Source organism: Pipistrellus kuhlii, unplaced genomic scaffold, assembly GCF_014108245.1.
Source record: "Pipistrellus kuhlii isolate mPipKuh1 unplaced genomic scaffold, mPipKuh1.p scaffold_m20_p_8, whole genome shotgun sequence".
NCBI lineage: Eukaryota > Metazoa > Chordata > Mammalia > Chiroptera > Vespertilionidae > Pipistrellus > Pipistrellus kuhlii.
The window spans coordinates 13,681,284-13,698,498 of NW_023425584.1; the positions used below are offsets into that span (position 1 = coordinate 13,681,284).

At 39.4% G+C, this 17,215-nt stretch overlaps 1 protein-coding gene across 3 annotated transcripts; it reads right to left on the minus strand.

Moving 5' to 3' along the window:
- Positions 1–1,527: 1,527 nt before the first annotated feature.
- On the minus strand, positions 1,528–9,257 carry THG1L (tRNA-histidine guanylyltransferase 1 like). Of its 3 annotated transcripts, XM_036424970.2 has the most exons (6): positions 9,017–9,255; positions 7,680–7,856; positions 6,769–6,938; positions 5,689–5,777; positions 4,354–4,461; positions 1,528–3,126 (listed from the first exon to the last, which is right to left on the minus strand). In XM_036424970.2, the coding sequence occupies exons 1-6, from the start codon at positions 9,205–9,207 to the stop codon at positions 2,965–2,967; spliced, it is 897 nt and encodes a 298-aa protein (XP_036280863.1). In that variant the 5' UTR covers positions 9,208–9,255; the 3' UTR covers positions 1,528–2,964. The 3 variants fall into 3 exon arrangements, with proteins under 3 accessions (XP_036280863.1, XP_036280864.1, XP_036280865.1); XM_036424971.2 differs by lacking the exon at positions 4,354–4,461 and having other exon boundaries at positions 9,017–9,257; XM_036424972.2 differs by lacking the exon at positions 9,017–9,255 and having other exon boundaries at positions 6,769–6,843; positions 7,680–7,746.
- Between the last annotated feature and the right edge of the window lie 7,958 nt (positions 9,258–17,215).

Genomic DNA, 17,215 nt, shown 5'->3' on the forward strand with positions numbered 1-17,215 from the left:
GGGCGCACCTGTCCGTGGTCTGCTTCGCTGGGGGCGGGGCGCCTCAGCCAGGGCCGGCCCCGCCCCCTCAGGGCCTCAGCAGGCGGGTGACAAGTTAACCTGCTTTAATGCAATCTCCCCATCTATATCATTATCTAGGATGTTTGTTAACACTCCAGATTCCCGGGGTTCGAGCCCCGAACCAGGGTGTTACCAAACTCCCAGACGTTTCTCTGCTCTCATGAGCTGGCGGGTAGAGGGCAAGGAATGTCGCAATTTTGCTTTCATGCTGAGTACCACTGGTGGTTGGCCTACCTTGACTCAAATACTTAGCTTTTCTGGATCTTTATATTCTCATCTGAAACATAACAGAAATATTACCTACGTCCTAGAATTGTCCTAAGAATGAAGACAGAGTGCATAATAAATGCTCTATGAATGTTAGCTAATATTGGTTAAGTGCACAGTGGAGTAATTTACAGTGGATAGATCCGTCTTACATTTCCTATATCCTATTCAAAAAGCAATTTGCACCAACACCAGGAACCTTAAGAAAATTCATTATACAATATTACTGATTTTCTGAACACTGCTAAGCAATTGGAGGAAATGATCCTGCTCTTGTAAACAAGGATGATGGAGGATTTACAAGATTGGTTGTACTTTATCACCTCTGCTCTACAAAACATTTTTTGATATTAAAATGAGTCTGCATGAAAGGCCCAGGTATTAATTATTCCCTCATCCAGTAAAGATATTCCAGTCACCTACATGCCACAAAAATCTAACTGCCACTAGTCCTCGAAGCTATCAGTATTAACTCTATACCAGCTTTTTTTTTTTCTTTAGATTTGAAAGGAAGCCCAAGAGAACACTATTCTCTTAGCAAGATGAAAATGAATATAAAACTGCAATGTACATTGGGAGGCATACAACACCCATCAAGCATGGAGCTTCTATGTAATAGCACTATAGACTTAGTTATAGCATGAGTATTAAACCTAGTATATTCATTTGCTCAAAACCGTGTGCCAAAACAAAAATCTCAAATCTGCAAACTGCTGACAATTCAAGGAACAAATGCTTGTCTCCTTTACCTTGTTACAAAATCAAGTGATAGCCTTTGCAGTATTACATAGCACTTCTTCAGATGGTTTTGTCTTTAAAACTTATATTTTAATGCCTATATGTTTATTTTGATATGATTTAAAATGTAGCTAAGAGCTACATCATCTTATTGCTTTGTTTGGCCTGTCATAGTATACCTGTGGCCCAAAATGCAGCATATCAATGACCACAGACGCCAAAAGCTTTTGGGATTATAAACCAGATTACTGAACCCCAAATTTTTGGGGTGAAGGGAAGGTAGGTGATATGGAATCAGCATTTTAAACAAGCATTTCAAGTAAATTTTTGCATCCATAAGTCTGTAAACTACTACTGTGATGACAGGTATATGTATTCTGGCTTAGATACATAAACACATACAAAATTTGGATTCATACACTGCATTTGTATGAGAAAAATAAATGAAAATTTAGGCCAAGGGAGTTGAAACTTTATTTTTATTCTCAAGGAGATTTTATCAATTACTAAACATCTCCTGTTCTTCTGGAGAACAGGAAGGGGAAACATGGCATCGACAGATGGGGTATCAATTGGTGAGGGATGAGACCAGCTGTCACTCAAAAATACATTTTCTTCTTGGTTATAAATTCTGCAGTGCGTGACTAGGCAGAGATATGAGCTGCCTCCTAATTCTTAGTAGAGCCAAATGACTTTCTTTAAAATATGAAATGAGGACAAGAGGCTATGTGAGTTCCACCACCTGTCCCCACTACGTCCCCTTTTCAGAGGCCAAGAGCTTGGCAACATGAAATTATAACTGCAGCTCTCTGCACCTCACCCAACCCATCGCTACTGGCCATCAGCAGGTGGAGCTATTAGGACTTTGACACCGGCCACCTGTAACCCCAGAGTGTTGACCCCTCTGCTCTCCAACTTAAATGTCACTGTTCTGATTATACAGAGGCTACCTGAGAATCTTTTTCAGATAGTCCAACAGGTGACAAGGTGACTTTTAAGAATCTAAGAACATGGAGTGAATGTTTCTCCTTTGTTCACTCACTCTCACACATTCTTTCTCTCAAATACGTACATAACTAGTGCATGAAATTAGAAACAGCTGCCTGACAAGGCCTGGGGGGAGGGGCTGAGGGTGGTTGGCTAGTCAGCCCTGCCCCCTGGTCAAACTCCTGGTAGAGGGGACAATTTGCATATTAGGCTTTTATTATATAGGATTCTTAGAAAGTGATCATTAGTCTTGCAAATGCCTCTGGCAAGACAATGATCATGCTAATTAACTCTACAAAATCAATCTATAAATGATTAAGAAGAACATCCAGTCTACTCATTTATTCAGCCAAGGATGCCAACTTGGAGACTGACACAGAGCCTTGAGCTTTCCCTGGAATTCTTGAATTCATAATCATACTGCAGGCATCAAGCTATAATATATTTATCTCCAGGTCTGCCAAAGATGAATGCAAGTAGATGGGTGGGAAAGGTGAGATTTAAGGTCACTGAATTCTCTAGTAAGGAATAGGTGCACAAAAATAATCTTTGGGCTCATCTTCCATCTTGGGTGAAAAGAGTTTGGCAGGCTTTTTAAAACTTAATGCCACAACCTAAAAATGATCCATTCTATAAGGCATAAAATAATACTCACTTTATAAAAATATCACAATTTTTTTAAAAATGCACTCTACCAAAGGAACCATGTTCCAACATTGCTAAAAAAGGTATTCAACTTAAAGCAGAACAAGATACCTCACCCCACCCATGCCTTCCTTCCCTGTTCCCCTCCCAACCAGTCATGTCACCCCTGGGACACTGTTCTGGGTGGTAGGAATGCTTGGGCCACCCAACGCCAGAAGACTTGGAGGGCCTTCCATAGTTAAGCATAGCAGGACAGAAAGCAAAGGGTCAGCTGTCTTCATCTAGGATCTCTGAGTGTTCCTTCCAGAAAGCATCCCCAATGATATCACAGTGCAAGGGCACGGGCTTAGTCCTGGTTCGGGTCACTGCCATCTTTTTCCCTTCCATTTCTGCTGGCAGTTTAACTTCTTTTGTCGTGACTTCATCCACCTACAGGTTAAGTTAAAATATTGACATTGTTAACTTAAGAGTGGATTTGGGAGAGAAGGGGGAGATGTAAGGGAGGTTTATTTTTTTACTTTATATAGTAAAAAATATGAGACATTTATCAGACCATACACACATATCTGTACATGAATTTCTTTACAATTAAAAATACTTTTAGCCAAAACCGGTTTGGCTCAGTGGATCAGCCTGAGGACTGAAGGGTCCCAGGTTCGATTCCGGTCTAGGGCATGTACCTTGGTTGTGGGCACATCCCCAGTGTGCAGGAGGCAGCTGATTGATGTTTTTAGCTCTAATTCTCTCCCTTCCTCTCTGAAAAAAATCAATAAAATATATATTTTTAAAAATACTTTTAAAATCATTTTGCTATGTTCTAAAAGAACATCTTAGGAATAAAGGAGATTTCTTGTTCCTTGTTAGCAAAAACTATAGAATTAGTGGTATTTTTGCTCTCCCACCTGCAATAGAAAATATCTAAGTCTGTGCCAAAGATTAAATGTACTTTAAAAATACTAATAAAAGAGCTGAAGTTGCTAATGGAATGACTAGCTTTCAAGGTTCCCCTTAATACATAAAAACATTTCAGAAAAACTACTTTGGATGGTAGGAAATAAACTTAGAGAAGTCATTATGCCCAGGAGCTGGTATGAGAGAAAATATTGGTATAATTAAGGATTTAGGTAAGTGTACACTCATTACAGAATATGAAGGTGTATGAATGCCTGGGGAATCTCATGAATATTCTGCAAGTGTCAGAATCCTAATATCAACATTTCTTAGGGCCTCATATTGCAGTTGTCACAGGATGGATGAATCATTTAATGGTCTTATCCAGTGTGGGAGAACGTACTCTTTTAAATATTGTATGAATGCAAAAATCCTCATACCTATACTATAACACTTTAACAGGGTTTTACTTTATATGAGGAGAGCTTATGACACAGAAAAATAAGTGTAACATTTCTAAAATTCTGTGTTTCTACTTACAGGAGAGATTCAAAATCACTGACAAATTAATACAGGAGCATGGACTGACAACAAGAAGCAGCATTGAAATAGGAACCTCTAGCATCTCGTTTTGGAAAGGATCTAATTCTTGTTAGCAACTGCAGTCACACCAGCACACTGGTAGCAGGCAAGATACACTTGGGATGGGCACAGACTCTCTTCTTTCCTGACCTCCATTTTTTTCTCGGGAAATAACAGCATTACCTTTTGCCATATCAACACGGTCCCTTTCCTATACATCAGCGGTTCACTATTGTAGTTGATGTTGAATTCAGAAAACAAAATCTCATTCTTGTCTGCTGCAAGAGTCCCCTGAGAAAATAAAAACAAAATATACAAAGCTTTGAATGTCTTATTTCTCCCCTAACCTTACCAGTCCACCCTCTACCTAAACCTCCACAAACAAATCAAGTGAAAGTGTTTTAGCAAACATATTTTGATACTAAAAATTTTGCATAATTTCAAGTCTTCAGGCGTGTAAATTCATAAATTTCTCTTCTGCTAACCACTATGCTATCTCCCTGAAATTAATCCCAAATAATATTGAATGTAAGAACAAATTCTCTTCTGTAGCAAACAATGGCTTCACAAGTCATGAATGTGATGGGGGTGACAGAAATTGATAGTGAGACCACCTATTCTGTACTAGATACTTTACCAGTATGTATACATTTTTATTTGACCTGAAAACCATCTCCATTTTAGAGATGAGAACTCTGAAGCTTAGAAAGTTTATATAAATTGCCCAAGACTATAGTTTGCTCTTATCCATCTAGAACCAAAACCTAACGTTGGCTCTTCCAAAGTAGATAGACTTTTCATATTCCTTACTGCTATATGTAAATCTCCATCATCGTTAGTAATAACCATGAATAATTATGAAGTACTAGGCATTGTATTGAGTTGTTATAACACATCATCTCATTTCAGTGTTAATCATCCTACAAGCAGCACTGTCAGCTAATAATAAAAGCTAGTGTTTATTAAGTACTTACAGTGTGCTTTGTGTTATCCTATGTTTTACATGCGTCATGCCACTTAATTCTCAACGTAAACCTATGAGGTAGGAACTATCACTTTGCCTATTTTACCTATAAAAAACTAGGCAGAGAGGATAAACTTAAACAAAAGACTGATCTAAGTGTGATTATCTGACTCCTGAAGCCTAGTTTCTCTTTACCTGAGAAACTACAGGTGCCCAGCAGGGAACGGCTAATATGCAACAGGCCAGATGGGACTGACAGAAAGAGCACATGCCCTGTTGAGACAGGGCAGCCAATACTCAGTTCCAGCCAAGCACTGCCATGTGGGAATGCAGACCCAATGTCACTGACCCCATTTTCCAGCTGAGGACACTGAGGCTCAGAGAGAAGTAGCAGCGTCACAGACCCAGCCAGCAAGCAACAGACTTGCTACTAATGTGATTTTTTATATGCTCTCAAAACAAAGCTGTAGAGAGCTGGAAAAGAATGCAAAATATCATGGGAGAGCCCACAGAAAACTGTGCCATTAAGCATTAATTCAGTAAGATCTCCATACCTGTAATCTCTCTTGAGCTTGTGCTGGTGTTAGTCCAGACTGCTGTACAAGTGCCCAGAAAACTGTGTTATAAAGATTATTGATATGACCTGTAAGGAGAACAAAGTAGCACTGTTTATACATATATAATCTTTATTCAGCTTTAAACATAGAACCCCACCTCTCTCCTCTTTAAAGTAAAGAAATCTCAGAGATATTTAGTGACCTGCCCAAAATCATACACAGGAAACATGGGGGGAAGAAGGCAACCAGAAACAGACTTATTTCCTAACAGTTTTTTATTCTGTCATTTCAGTTATGCTTTATACACATCTGTTAACTTGTGCACCAAGCTTAGGAATACTCTCAGTTAAGTGATTCACATTATTCCTACCTCTTTTCCAGTTCTGACAAAATCAAGATACACAAAATGAAAAAAAGTCTCACGAACATTTCATCATAGTCATGTAAGGCAGGAGTCACAACTCAAACCCACTGAGTAGGTCACCCCTTCCCTACCCCGGGGAACAGGGAATGGTAGACTATGACATGTTGGCACGCGCGTGCGCGCGTGTGTGTGTGTGTGTGTGTGTGTGTGTGTAAAGGGAGCATTGCACAGGTTCTGTTCGCTACTATGTAGGAACACAGACTTAGTAATGACAGATCTTCTGATTTAAAAAAAGCAAAAAAGCTGGAAATTGGGGGTATTGACAAGTAATCTCCCAATTTCTCAATTACTTTAAACTAATTTAAAATTTTTTGAGTCCTGGCTGGTGTGGCTCAGTTAATTGAGCATTGTCCTGTCCACCAAAAGGTCACCAGTTCGATTCCCTGTCAGAGCACATGCTCAGGTTGTGGGTTCAGCCCCTGGTCCAGGTGCATATGGGAAGCAACCGATTGATATTTCTCTTCCTCTCTCTCTCATTCTCTGGACCTTCCTCTCTCTCTAAAAAGTCAATTAAAAACATGCTAAAAAAATGTTTTTTGAAATATTTCATTCCAAACAAAATGCATGTGAGCCAAACCTATACCAGATCACCCACCACCTCCAAAGTATGGAGTCGGTGGTTTAATTACATCTGCTTAATTCCTTTCACTTACAATCTGCTTGCCGCCAACTGAGGTAGTCCTTTAAGGTCTGGTTGTTAGGATACACCACAACTCTTCCATCAAAGCCTGGGGGATACAGAAGGGGCTGGTCTTCAAAGTAATCCCGCCAATAAAACACGTAGCTGGAGGCGAACTGGGAGGCCACATGAGTCATGAACTTACTTGCAAGTATAAGGCACAGTGGGTGGAGCAAGAAAAGAGAAAATACATGACGTTAACTCAACACTGTGATAGGGCCTGTGGGTGTAACAGAGAGATTACACAAACTGGCCAGCAAACGTAGAGATAAAGAAAAACTACTTTAATATTTCAGTTACCTATATGAAATGTAGCCTGCCTCTCCTTCTAGTTCTTTAAGTAGTTAATTAATAATTTTTTTCCCCCTGTAGGATGTAATGTAAATTTGTGGTTCAAGAGGTATTTTTTTAAATCTTGAAAGGAGTGGAACCATTGTTTTAAAAACATACCAATTTATTATGATTTGTTTCCTTTAAGAGTATCAAAATACTCAAATATGAGGTTTGTCTATTTTGTACTGACTTCTCCTTCATTAAAGGTTTAAGCAATACTGCAATGCCTGTATAAGTGTCTGTTACTGACTAAAGCCAACCTATGAATCACTAATATTATATTCCATGGTCTATTTTTCTAGTCTTAAATGTCCAATGCCAAATCAGTCTAGAAGATAAAGTGATGGGGAATAAGAGTGGAAAGAATCAGATGAAGAGGGATATGGAATGCTCAGATATCAGATGGAAGTACAACAATCCACACAGAAACATACAAACATTTTGCAATTGCAAATACTGCGGACATATTGTGGTCTGTGAGTCTGTGTTTAAGAAAAGCAGAAACCAGATGCTGATAAGAAATATTCTGATGAAACTGGGCTATGTAATTACCTGGCTCTTCTTTTAAACCAATTGCTTTTCCGCTTGAACACAAAGCTGTATTCATCACTCTGTCCATATGCAATCACAATATCCTCCAGTTCTTCCATTACAGTCTGGGCACATTTGGTCATTAGGTGGAGAGCACGAATGTCATTAGGTTTTGCAAAGCTGTGCTTCTCAGAAAATCTTCATAAAAGAAAGAAAAGAGGGGGGAGGGACATGAATGTAAGAGAGCTTGTCATTAACACTAAGGATCAAAGAAGCTGTTCAAAGAGGAAGGTACTGAAATAGTACTGTGAGTCCAAACACTTCAGTAGCCACAACCAAATCAATTCCCTTAAGGTTTCAGGTTTTTCTTGTCCTAACTAAACGAGAAAAATGGACATAACTGCTAAGCCTCAATTACCTCTTCTATAAAACTAGAGGCTCAGTGCACAAAATTCATGCATTGGTAGGATCTGTTGGCCTGGCTGGTGATCAGGGCCGATTTGTGGAGCAACTGGCAGGCTGGCACCCGCCTTGCCTGCTCACTAGCCCCACCCTCCCCTGGCCACTGGTCTCCTCCCTCTGTGGGGCAACCAGGAGGGTAATTGGGGGTCCCCGCTGGCACTCCCGTTAGCTGGCCTGGGGCCTGCAGGCTGGGGGTAGCTTCTGTGTTGAGCATCTGCTCCCTGGTGGTCAGTGCACATCATAGGAACTGGTCATTCCACCAGTTGTTCCACTTTTCAGTTCATTTGCATAGTATTTTATTATACAGTCATTACTTTATAGAATTGCCCTGATGATTAGGGGAAGATAACAAATGTAATTATGCCTGGCTCCCTAGAAGTGTTCAATAAATGTTAGTTATAATAATCATTATTAAAATAGCACTTTAAAAAATTGATTTGTTATATTACTGCCTTTTTTCTGACTTTATTTCCTCCTGAGCCTAGACCATGTGGCCTGTTACTGACAGTGAATGAACACACTGTAAGAGTCGCCCACAGCAAGGCCTAAATGGGCCTCTGGACAGTCAGCACTCCTAACAAAATGGTTGGGCAACTGGCTGAAGAGCCAAAGTACTGTGCCCGGGAGTGCCACTTTTCCCACAAGGTCCTTACGAACAGGTCTATGCTCGCATAAAACCCAGCCCGGCTTCTAATCAGGGAGCACCCAGTCCCACTGAATTACCCAGACAGCTTGCTTCCAAGCGCGCCTTAGCCAGCACATAGAATGATGCTCAATGCCGCGAGCTCATTGGCTGCCGCGTTACCTCGGTAACAATGAGCCGGCGCCCGCGATGGCTGGGGTAGGATTTACCCGGAAGCGCCCACGGGCCGCGCGGCCGAGCTGAGCTCACTCACCGGTGGAAATTCCTGCCGTCCAGCCGCACCACCACCCAGCACTGGGGCAGGCAGGTGTCGTCAGCCTCGAAGTCCCGCACGTACTCAAACTTGCTCTTTGCCATGGTCGCCCCCAATTTCAGACACCGTTTCAGAATGAGGGAAGTGGAAGCCAAGCAATCGCGAACCTTCACGTTACAAGTAGTCCACATTCCCGCCTCCACGCCCCACGCGGAGGGTAGGAAAACCAGAGAGCCCCGCCCCGGAAGTCCTGTCTTTTTTTTTGTGGCCGCTCTAGCCCCAGTGGAGGTCGGCATCTTTCTCGCCTCTCCTTGTAGTTCTCAAACCACTTCCGGGCCTGGAAGGAGAGTTTCAGCCTTCCCTTTGCATGACCTAGCATTGCTGGCTTTTCTCCCATCCTACAGCAAATCACTCTGACGAAGTTTATAAAAATTTCCATCTAAGTTTAAAGTTGTGATTTCTTTCTAATTAGCATTTGTTTAGAAAATGTGAAATATACAGCAAAATATAATTAGGAAAATTAATACTATCTTTCCTTTCCATGGCAAAGTGTGGAGCTTCCTTCCAGTCTCTTTTCTCTTTGTATGTTTACACAGGGAACACACAAAATTGTAATTAAAAATAGTGACAATTAAACTCTATTATTTGTATTTTGTTTTATGATTTTATGATTTTTGAATTTGTTACTTACATTGTTTTTATCCTCAAGAAAATTATTCAGACAATATAAAATGATATACTAGCATAATGAAAAGTCTCTTGCTAATTCCTAACTCCCTACTTTTTAGGCAATTACTTTTACTAGTTTCTTGTATATCCATCCAGGGAAAAATATATATATAGATGATCTAGATGAGTACATATTACATATAAATAAAATCTATAATAAAAGCATAATATGCTAATTAAACCTAACAGCCAAACAACCTTCCAGACGTCCTTCAGGATGACCTTCCAGGCGAAGCCAGGGCTTCCAGGGGCTGCAAGGACCAGCCGAGGCAGCCGGTGCTGTGAGGGCTGAGCCCCTTGCAGGAATTTCATGCATTGGGCCTATAGTGTGTGTGTGTGTGTGTGTGTGTGTGTGTGTGTGTGTGTGTGTCTCAAAGCAACAGGATTACTTCCTTCCCTCCCCATATATGTCTTCCACCATCTTCAGCACACACTCTGCCCCCAGGACAAGTAGTGACAGGTTGGGAGAGCCTCCAAGAGCAGGCAGGAAGGGAGGACTGCTTCCTCACTTGCCAGTTGGGAAGCTGCAGTTTCCTGGTGCTGCCACTGTAGAAGGGAGAGAGAGTCACTGGAAGATCCTGATAGGCGTCATCTTCCTCTCTCCTTCAAGTTTGGGGTGTATGTGAATATAGAGACTACATCACACTTGGAGGTTTCTGGAGCAGTCTAAGCCAGTAGATGAGAAGGAGAAGCAATGTGATGTGTGAGCAAAAGATAGATACCTCACGGCAGTTTTCCACAGCCTTTGAGGCCTGGAAAAGTTCATCACCATTAGTTCCATAAAAAGGAGCTCACAGGTTACAAGGGGAGGCAGAAGCCAGGAGCTGCCTATGAAGTCACCCCTCCTGAAGAGGGTTTTGAGACAGAGTTGGAAGAGCCAAAAGGAGCTACTCCTCTTCAAGGGATCAAGAAGGATCAGCTCATGCTAAGAATGGCCTCAACACAACATGCACCATGTCAAAGCAGGAAGAGAATGTTGTTCCACCACCAGGTGGAAGGCCAATTACATAAGGAGGACTCTGCCTCCCTTACACTCCAGTCCACCCCTCAATGGAACAGGAATTAATCCCTGAAAAGAGGGGGATGACTTCAGAACCAGACGACGTCTTCCACCTCCATTCCAAGTTGTTGGAGTGCGGGCAGAGTAAAAGAGCAGACCCAGGGCCTCCCACTCCAAGTCCCTTTAGCAATAAGCCTGGCCTGTGCTGGGGCCAGGGAGGGAGTAACTTTGCTTGTCACAAGACGACAAATACTGTATGATTCTGGATACTCAATGAAGTACTTATAGTAGTCAAACTCACCAAGAAAGTAGAATGATGGTTGCTAGTGGGTAAAGGTAGTGAGGAAGGGTGAATTGTTGTTTAATGGGTGTAGAATTTCAATTTAGAAAAAGATGAAGAAGAGTTCTAGATATTGCTTGCACAACAATATGAATTTACTTTACTGTACAATTAAAATTGTTAAGATGGTAAACTGTATGTTATATGTATTTTATAATTAAAAATAAAAAGATCCCATATACAACAGATATTTATGACCTACCTGGAAATTGGCCTCTATTTTTTTTTTTTTTTAATTTCTGTTACTTAGGAGATCACTTACCCACTGAGGCTGACAGAAAGAAAAGTAAGTATTTTGGGTATGGAAGTCATATTTCAATTTGCCCTTATGCTGACTCATTTCATTTGTACTAAGAGCTGCATTACGTAAATGAAATTAATGGTGCAAGGGATAAGAAGAGGGAATAATTTGACTCTAAAATCTCCCTCCCCACTCTAAATCACTTTAATCAAATTTCTGGCTGGAAGTAATATACAGTATTGCTTCCAGGAATGGAGTGCCTAATTCTGGCATGGTTTTGAAGTTGTAGTATTGCCTGCCCAGCATCCCTTTTCTGACTTCTGGCAATGGCACCCCAACTGTCCTTTCCCAACTCTCAGATCATTTGGTTTATGTGGGATAAACTCATCTCACCTGTGCTCCAAGCACATGACCAAGACCACTGTGTGTCTCACTGTGAATCATAAAAAGGCGCCCTTCTCCCACAGGCAAAGTCATGCACCAGCCAAAGAATTGGTAAGTATGCCCTGCACTGGATTTCAGTCCCTGCTCTATCATTTTTGCATTGAAACCTTGCACAAACAACGGTGGCCTCCCAATTAATGAGATCTGGCCAGTCCAGTTCAGAGATAGGCACCTGATCCAAGCCAGGTCAATGAGCTATTCTGGCACTCTGCAAGACTGGGGAAAAGGCTCTCTTCTATTAGAATTACTACACCAGTGGCCACATTGCCTTCAAGAGGGAAGATTTGGGCTATGCAAGGAAAAAAAAAATCTGAGAGATTCAGAAAAATATTTCTGATGACACTGAGCATTGTCCTGGAGCCAGCACTACTCCTAGACTCCTACAAGTTCCAGGAGGGCAGGAACCTCACTTAATATTTTTCAAAGCTGTATCCCCTGTGCCTAGAACAGTGCCTAGCACATGGAGCAATCAAATAATATTACTTGAGAGATTTGACAATAAATTCCTTTTTTGTTTATGAAATTGGCTCTTTAGAAGTTTCAATTCATTGGGGTAAAAGTAAATAACTTCATTTTTCTCCGTAACTGCTCTCTCGTGTTCTCCTTTCTTTCTGGTTAGCAATTCTCATAAAGAATTTTGGCCAGCTCTGGCTGGTTTGACTCAATGGATAGAGCATCGGCCTGTGGACTGTAAGGCCCCAGGTTCAATTCCTGTCAAGGACATGTACTTGGTTGCAGGCTCCTCCCCAGCACAGGCCCTGATCGGGACTTGTGCAGGAGGCAACCAATTGATGTGTTTCTCTCACGTTGGTATTTCTCTGTCTTTCCCTCTCTCTGAAAATCAATGGGGAAAAAATATCCGCGTATGGGGATTAAAACAGAAAAAAGAAAAGAATCTTGGCCAGAATCCCTAACTTTCCAGTTAGCAAAATGTTAGTCAAGAACACTGTGCTCCCCCAATGCAGGCAACTTTCTACAGCTCAGTCCTATTCCTGCCTGAATCAACTTGGAGTAGGAAGGTGATTTAGATAGCAGATCCAGTTCTGGTTTTTTAAACAAGTCTTTCAGGGCGCAGCTGACTCAAACTTATGGGGCTCTTTGAACTTAGAAGTGGGCTACTTCACATCTTATGTTCTCAGTTTGGGGTGTTAGATATAATTTCAAAACATGAGGAAAAATCCCACTCAACATCTTGTGCATCGGGTTTAAGCTGGATCAAAGAGCTATTCATATAGATGAGATGAAATTGACATTTTGGATAAATTCAGGAACATGAGTAATATATACAAGGTATATTGAGGGACATGTGAACACCCACCAAGAGATATAAAATTAATCTGGCTATAGTGTGAAGGGTAACTGAAAGTGAAGAAAACCTGGAGGCAGCTAGACAACTGAGAATCTACTTCAATATTTCAGATATGCAGTGCTGATTAAAAGGAAGAGAAAGATGAAGAATAAAGAAAAACAAAGAATTTGGTAGCCATAAAATGTTTTCAGGTCCTAAATCACAAAAAGCTTTAAAATCCTTTTTAGAAAAGGCAAGGAAGTTATTAAGAGGTTTCGGAAAAAATGTAGATATTATTATTGATACAGAGACAGAGTCACATTCACCACAACTAACTAGGAGTTATTTATAGGGCTACACATTGAGCACCCCATAATAATTTGGTGCTGAACAGGCCATAAGTTGGTAGCAAAATTAAACAGACAAATATATTTCCTTTTTTTCCATCAGTGGCTAGACTGGTTTATTAAGGAAGGAATTTAAAATCATTTTTCCCCTCTTCGTGTCCATATAAAAGTGAAATCTGGCATGCGAACTGATTTTCTATATAACTTATATTGTTACTCATTTCTAAGCAATAGAAATCAAAGGTAAAAGAAAATCTAGTAATTTTTGAGTAAAAATTTGCTTGGGAAAAATTATTTCCTAATTGAAGTTAAAAGACCATAGCAGAAGTCAATTTTTAAAAACCAGCAAAACAATTAGGAAAATCAGGGAAACTGATTTTTTTTTTTAAAGATCTATACAGTTGATGAAATTTTAGTAAAATGACAAGAAAAAGAGAGAAATGATACAAATTGCCAAAATTAGGAATGAAAGAGGAAACACTTGAAGCCTACTGAAATTAAAAGGAATATAAAGAAATATTATGAACAACCTCATGCCAACAATTTGACGACTTTGTTGAAATGGGAAAATTCATAGACATAAATGATAAAACTGGCTGAAAGAGAAATATAAAATCTGAATAGACCTTTATCAAATAAAGACATTAAATTAGTTAATTTAGATATTAAAATTTTTTTCTCGTCTGGCCAGCATGGCTCAGTGGTTGAGCATTGACCTATGAACCAGGAGGTCATGGCTTGATTCCAGTCAGGGGCACATGCCCGGGTTGTGGGCGCCATCCCCAGTAGGGGGCATGCAGGAGGCAGTCAATTGGTGATTCCCTTTCATCATTGATGCTTCTATATCTCTTTTCCTCTCCCTTCCTCTCTGAAATCAATAAAAAATTTTTTTTTAATATTTCTACAAAGGAAAGCCCATGTCCAGATGACTTTCTTTAATGGTGAATTATATCAACATTTAAGGTATTAATAATACTAATCAAACACAACCCTTTCAAAAATAGAAAAGAACATTTTCAAGCTCATTTTACTCTGATACCAAAGATGTAGACAAAGATAGCACAAGAAACTATAGACCAATATCCTTCATCACTATAAATGCTAAAATTCTTAAGGGAATAGCAATTGGATACAGTAATGTATAGAAAGGATTATACATCATGACTAAGTGGAGTTTATCCAGGAATTCAGGTTAGCTAACATCTGAATATAAATTAATGTAATAAACATTAATAGACAAAGCAGGGGTCAGCAAACTACAGTCTATAGGCCAAATATGACATGCCTTTTGTTTTTGTAAGTTTTATTGAAGCATAATCATGTCCCAGGTTGTTTATATTGTTTTCATTCTACAATAGAGTTGACTGATTGCAAGAGAGGTCATATAACTCACAAAACCAAAAAATATTTATTATATCGCCCTTTCTAGAAAATGTTGCTGACCCCTGGAATAAAGTAGAAAGCTATATGATTATCTCAATAGATGTAGGAAAAGCATTTGATGAAATACAAAAACCATACATCATCAAGCTCTCCACAAACTAGGAATAGAAGGAAACTTCTACATAAAACTTGCAACTATCATCAAACTTAAAGACCAAAGACAATGCTTGTCCATTCTTACCCCTTCTATTCAACATTGAACTGGAGCTTCTATCCAGTGCAATAAGGCACAAAACTATGAATATGAAATCAATATACAACCAACTACAGATGAAGAAAACAATTACATTCACAACAGCATTAAAAAAATATTCAGTAATACATTTAACAAAAGAAGTGTAGAGCTGTTCACTGGGAATTACAAAACATTGTAAAGAAAAAGACAATGTTCTAGAACTGGGTAACTGATGGTTACACAACTTTATAAACTTATTAAAAGGCACGGAACTTTACATTTAACTGAATACTTATGACATAAATCAAATTTCAATAAACCTTTTTTCAATTTTTATGAAAAAGATTTCTTTCTACTTAAAACACACTCTCCATATACTGTCTGCATTTCTGTCACAGATGACTGTCATATCACTTTCTTTGAATTACTAATTCAGATTGGATTAACTGGTCTTGCATGAACTACTACACTAACTTGATTTATTTCTCTGCCTCTTTTATCAGCCTTTGTTTATGCCCATACTTAGCTTTACCAGTTAGACCCTTCTCAAAGTGTGGTTCAGGGACTGAATTAGAGAATCTGCTAGGTTAGTACACTTTTCATAATAATTCTAAGACAATATTTGTCTTTTTACTATAATCTCTCATGGATATACAATGAAGCTTTCTAGAACTTTTATGACCCGTGCATCGCGATAGGTTGGAAGCAGAAGCAGACATGAAAATCCAACTGTGTTTTGTTTGTTTGTTTTTTAATTAGGACAGACATTAAATTCACAATGATACTTTGGGGAAAATATAGTTTTACTATGAAAATGTTATGTGAATATGTAATGGGTTTATATTGATATCTTAAACTACTTGACAACTAAATATTTTTTAAAGTCCTCAGTTCTTACTTATAGGGCAAATAAATATAAAGCCACATAAATACAAGCTCTTTGTACTCTTCAATCATTTTTGTGGGTATAAAGTTTCTTAAGATAGAAAAGTTTGAAACCATTGCCTTTGTGTACCTGCTAGATGTGAGTACTCCTGGTTGCCACATTTAACAAGAATTAGAAATAGAATTGGGACAGGTCTTCTTTCAGAGATAACTTGTCTTGGTTAAAAATATAATCTATTTCAAGATAAATGTATAGCTTTTAGTTAGGACATCATTTAGAAATGTAGCAAATGTTAATACAATATTCCCCCCCCCCCTTTTTTTTTGCTTGTGATTTTTGGTAAGAGTTTTAAAAGAGGTGATAAAGTATCTTTTATCACCATAAAAAGGGATATTTGACCTGATTTTCAGAGGCAAGAGAATACTTCTCTGAGAATGTTCCAGTTGAGCTCAAAACGAAAGATGAGCTGAAGGAGAACTAGTCTTGGGGGCATATCCAAAGGCCTTCAAGGTAGGAGAGAGAATGACGAGAAGCCCAAAGGGTCAGAGCTACAACGGTGACTAGTAGTAGCACTGTAGTCCACACTATTGGGGGCTTTATAGGCTTTGCCAAATACATTAAACCTTTACCAGGTGGCCAATGGGGAGCCATGGAAGATTTTAGGAGAGGGGGTTATGACAAAGCTAGATTTGTCTTTTTGTAAGATCCCTGGGAGCTGGAGTAGAGGAGATAAGAGTGAAAAGCATGGAGACTGTTTACAGGGCTACAGCATTATCCAGAAGAAAGGGAGAGCCTGGGAACGCAGCAAAGGCAAGGAACCCTAAAGAAGTAGGTGAAGTTGAGATGTAACTCAGGGAAACTAATGTTGGTTTTTTGAAAAGATCTATACCGTTGATGAAATTTTAGTAAAATGACCAAGAAAAAAAAAAAAAAGAGAGAGAGAAAAGATACAAATTGCCAAAACTAGGAATGAAAGAGGAAAACATTTGAAGTCTACTAAAATTCAAAGGAATATAAAGAAATATGAACAACCTCATGCCAACCATTTGACAACGTTAATGAAATGGGAAAATTCATAGACATAAATGATAAAACTGGCTCAAAGAGAAACATAAAATCTGAATAGACCTTTATCGAATAAAGACATTAAATTAGTTCACTTAGATAGGAAATCAAAGGTTAGCTAACATCTGAATATTAGCAGGTCGGGCCTACAGGACTGGTGATTCAAGTCAAGTGTATCTCGCACAATCGCACCAAGCTCAACACTCTTCCCAGTAAGGAAATCAACGAATGGGATTATTGC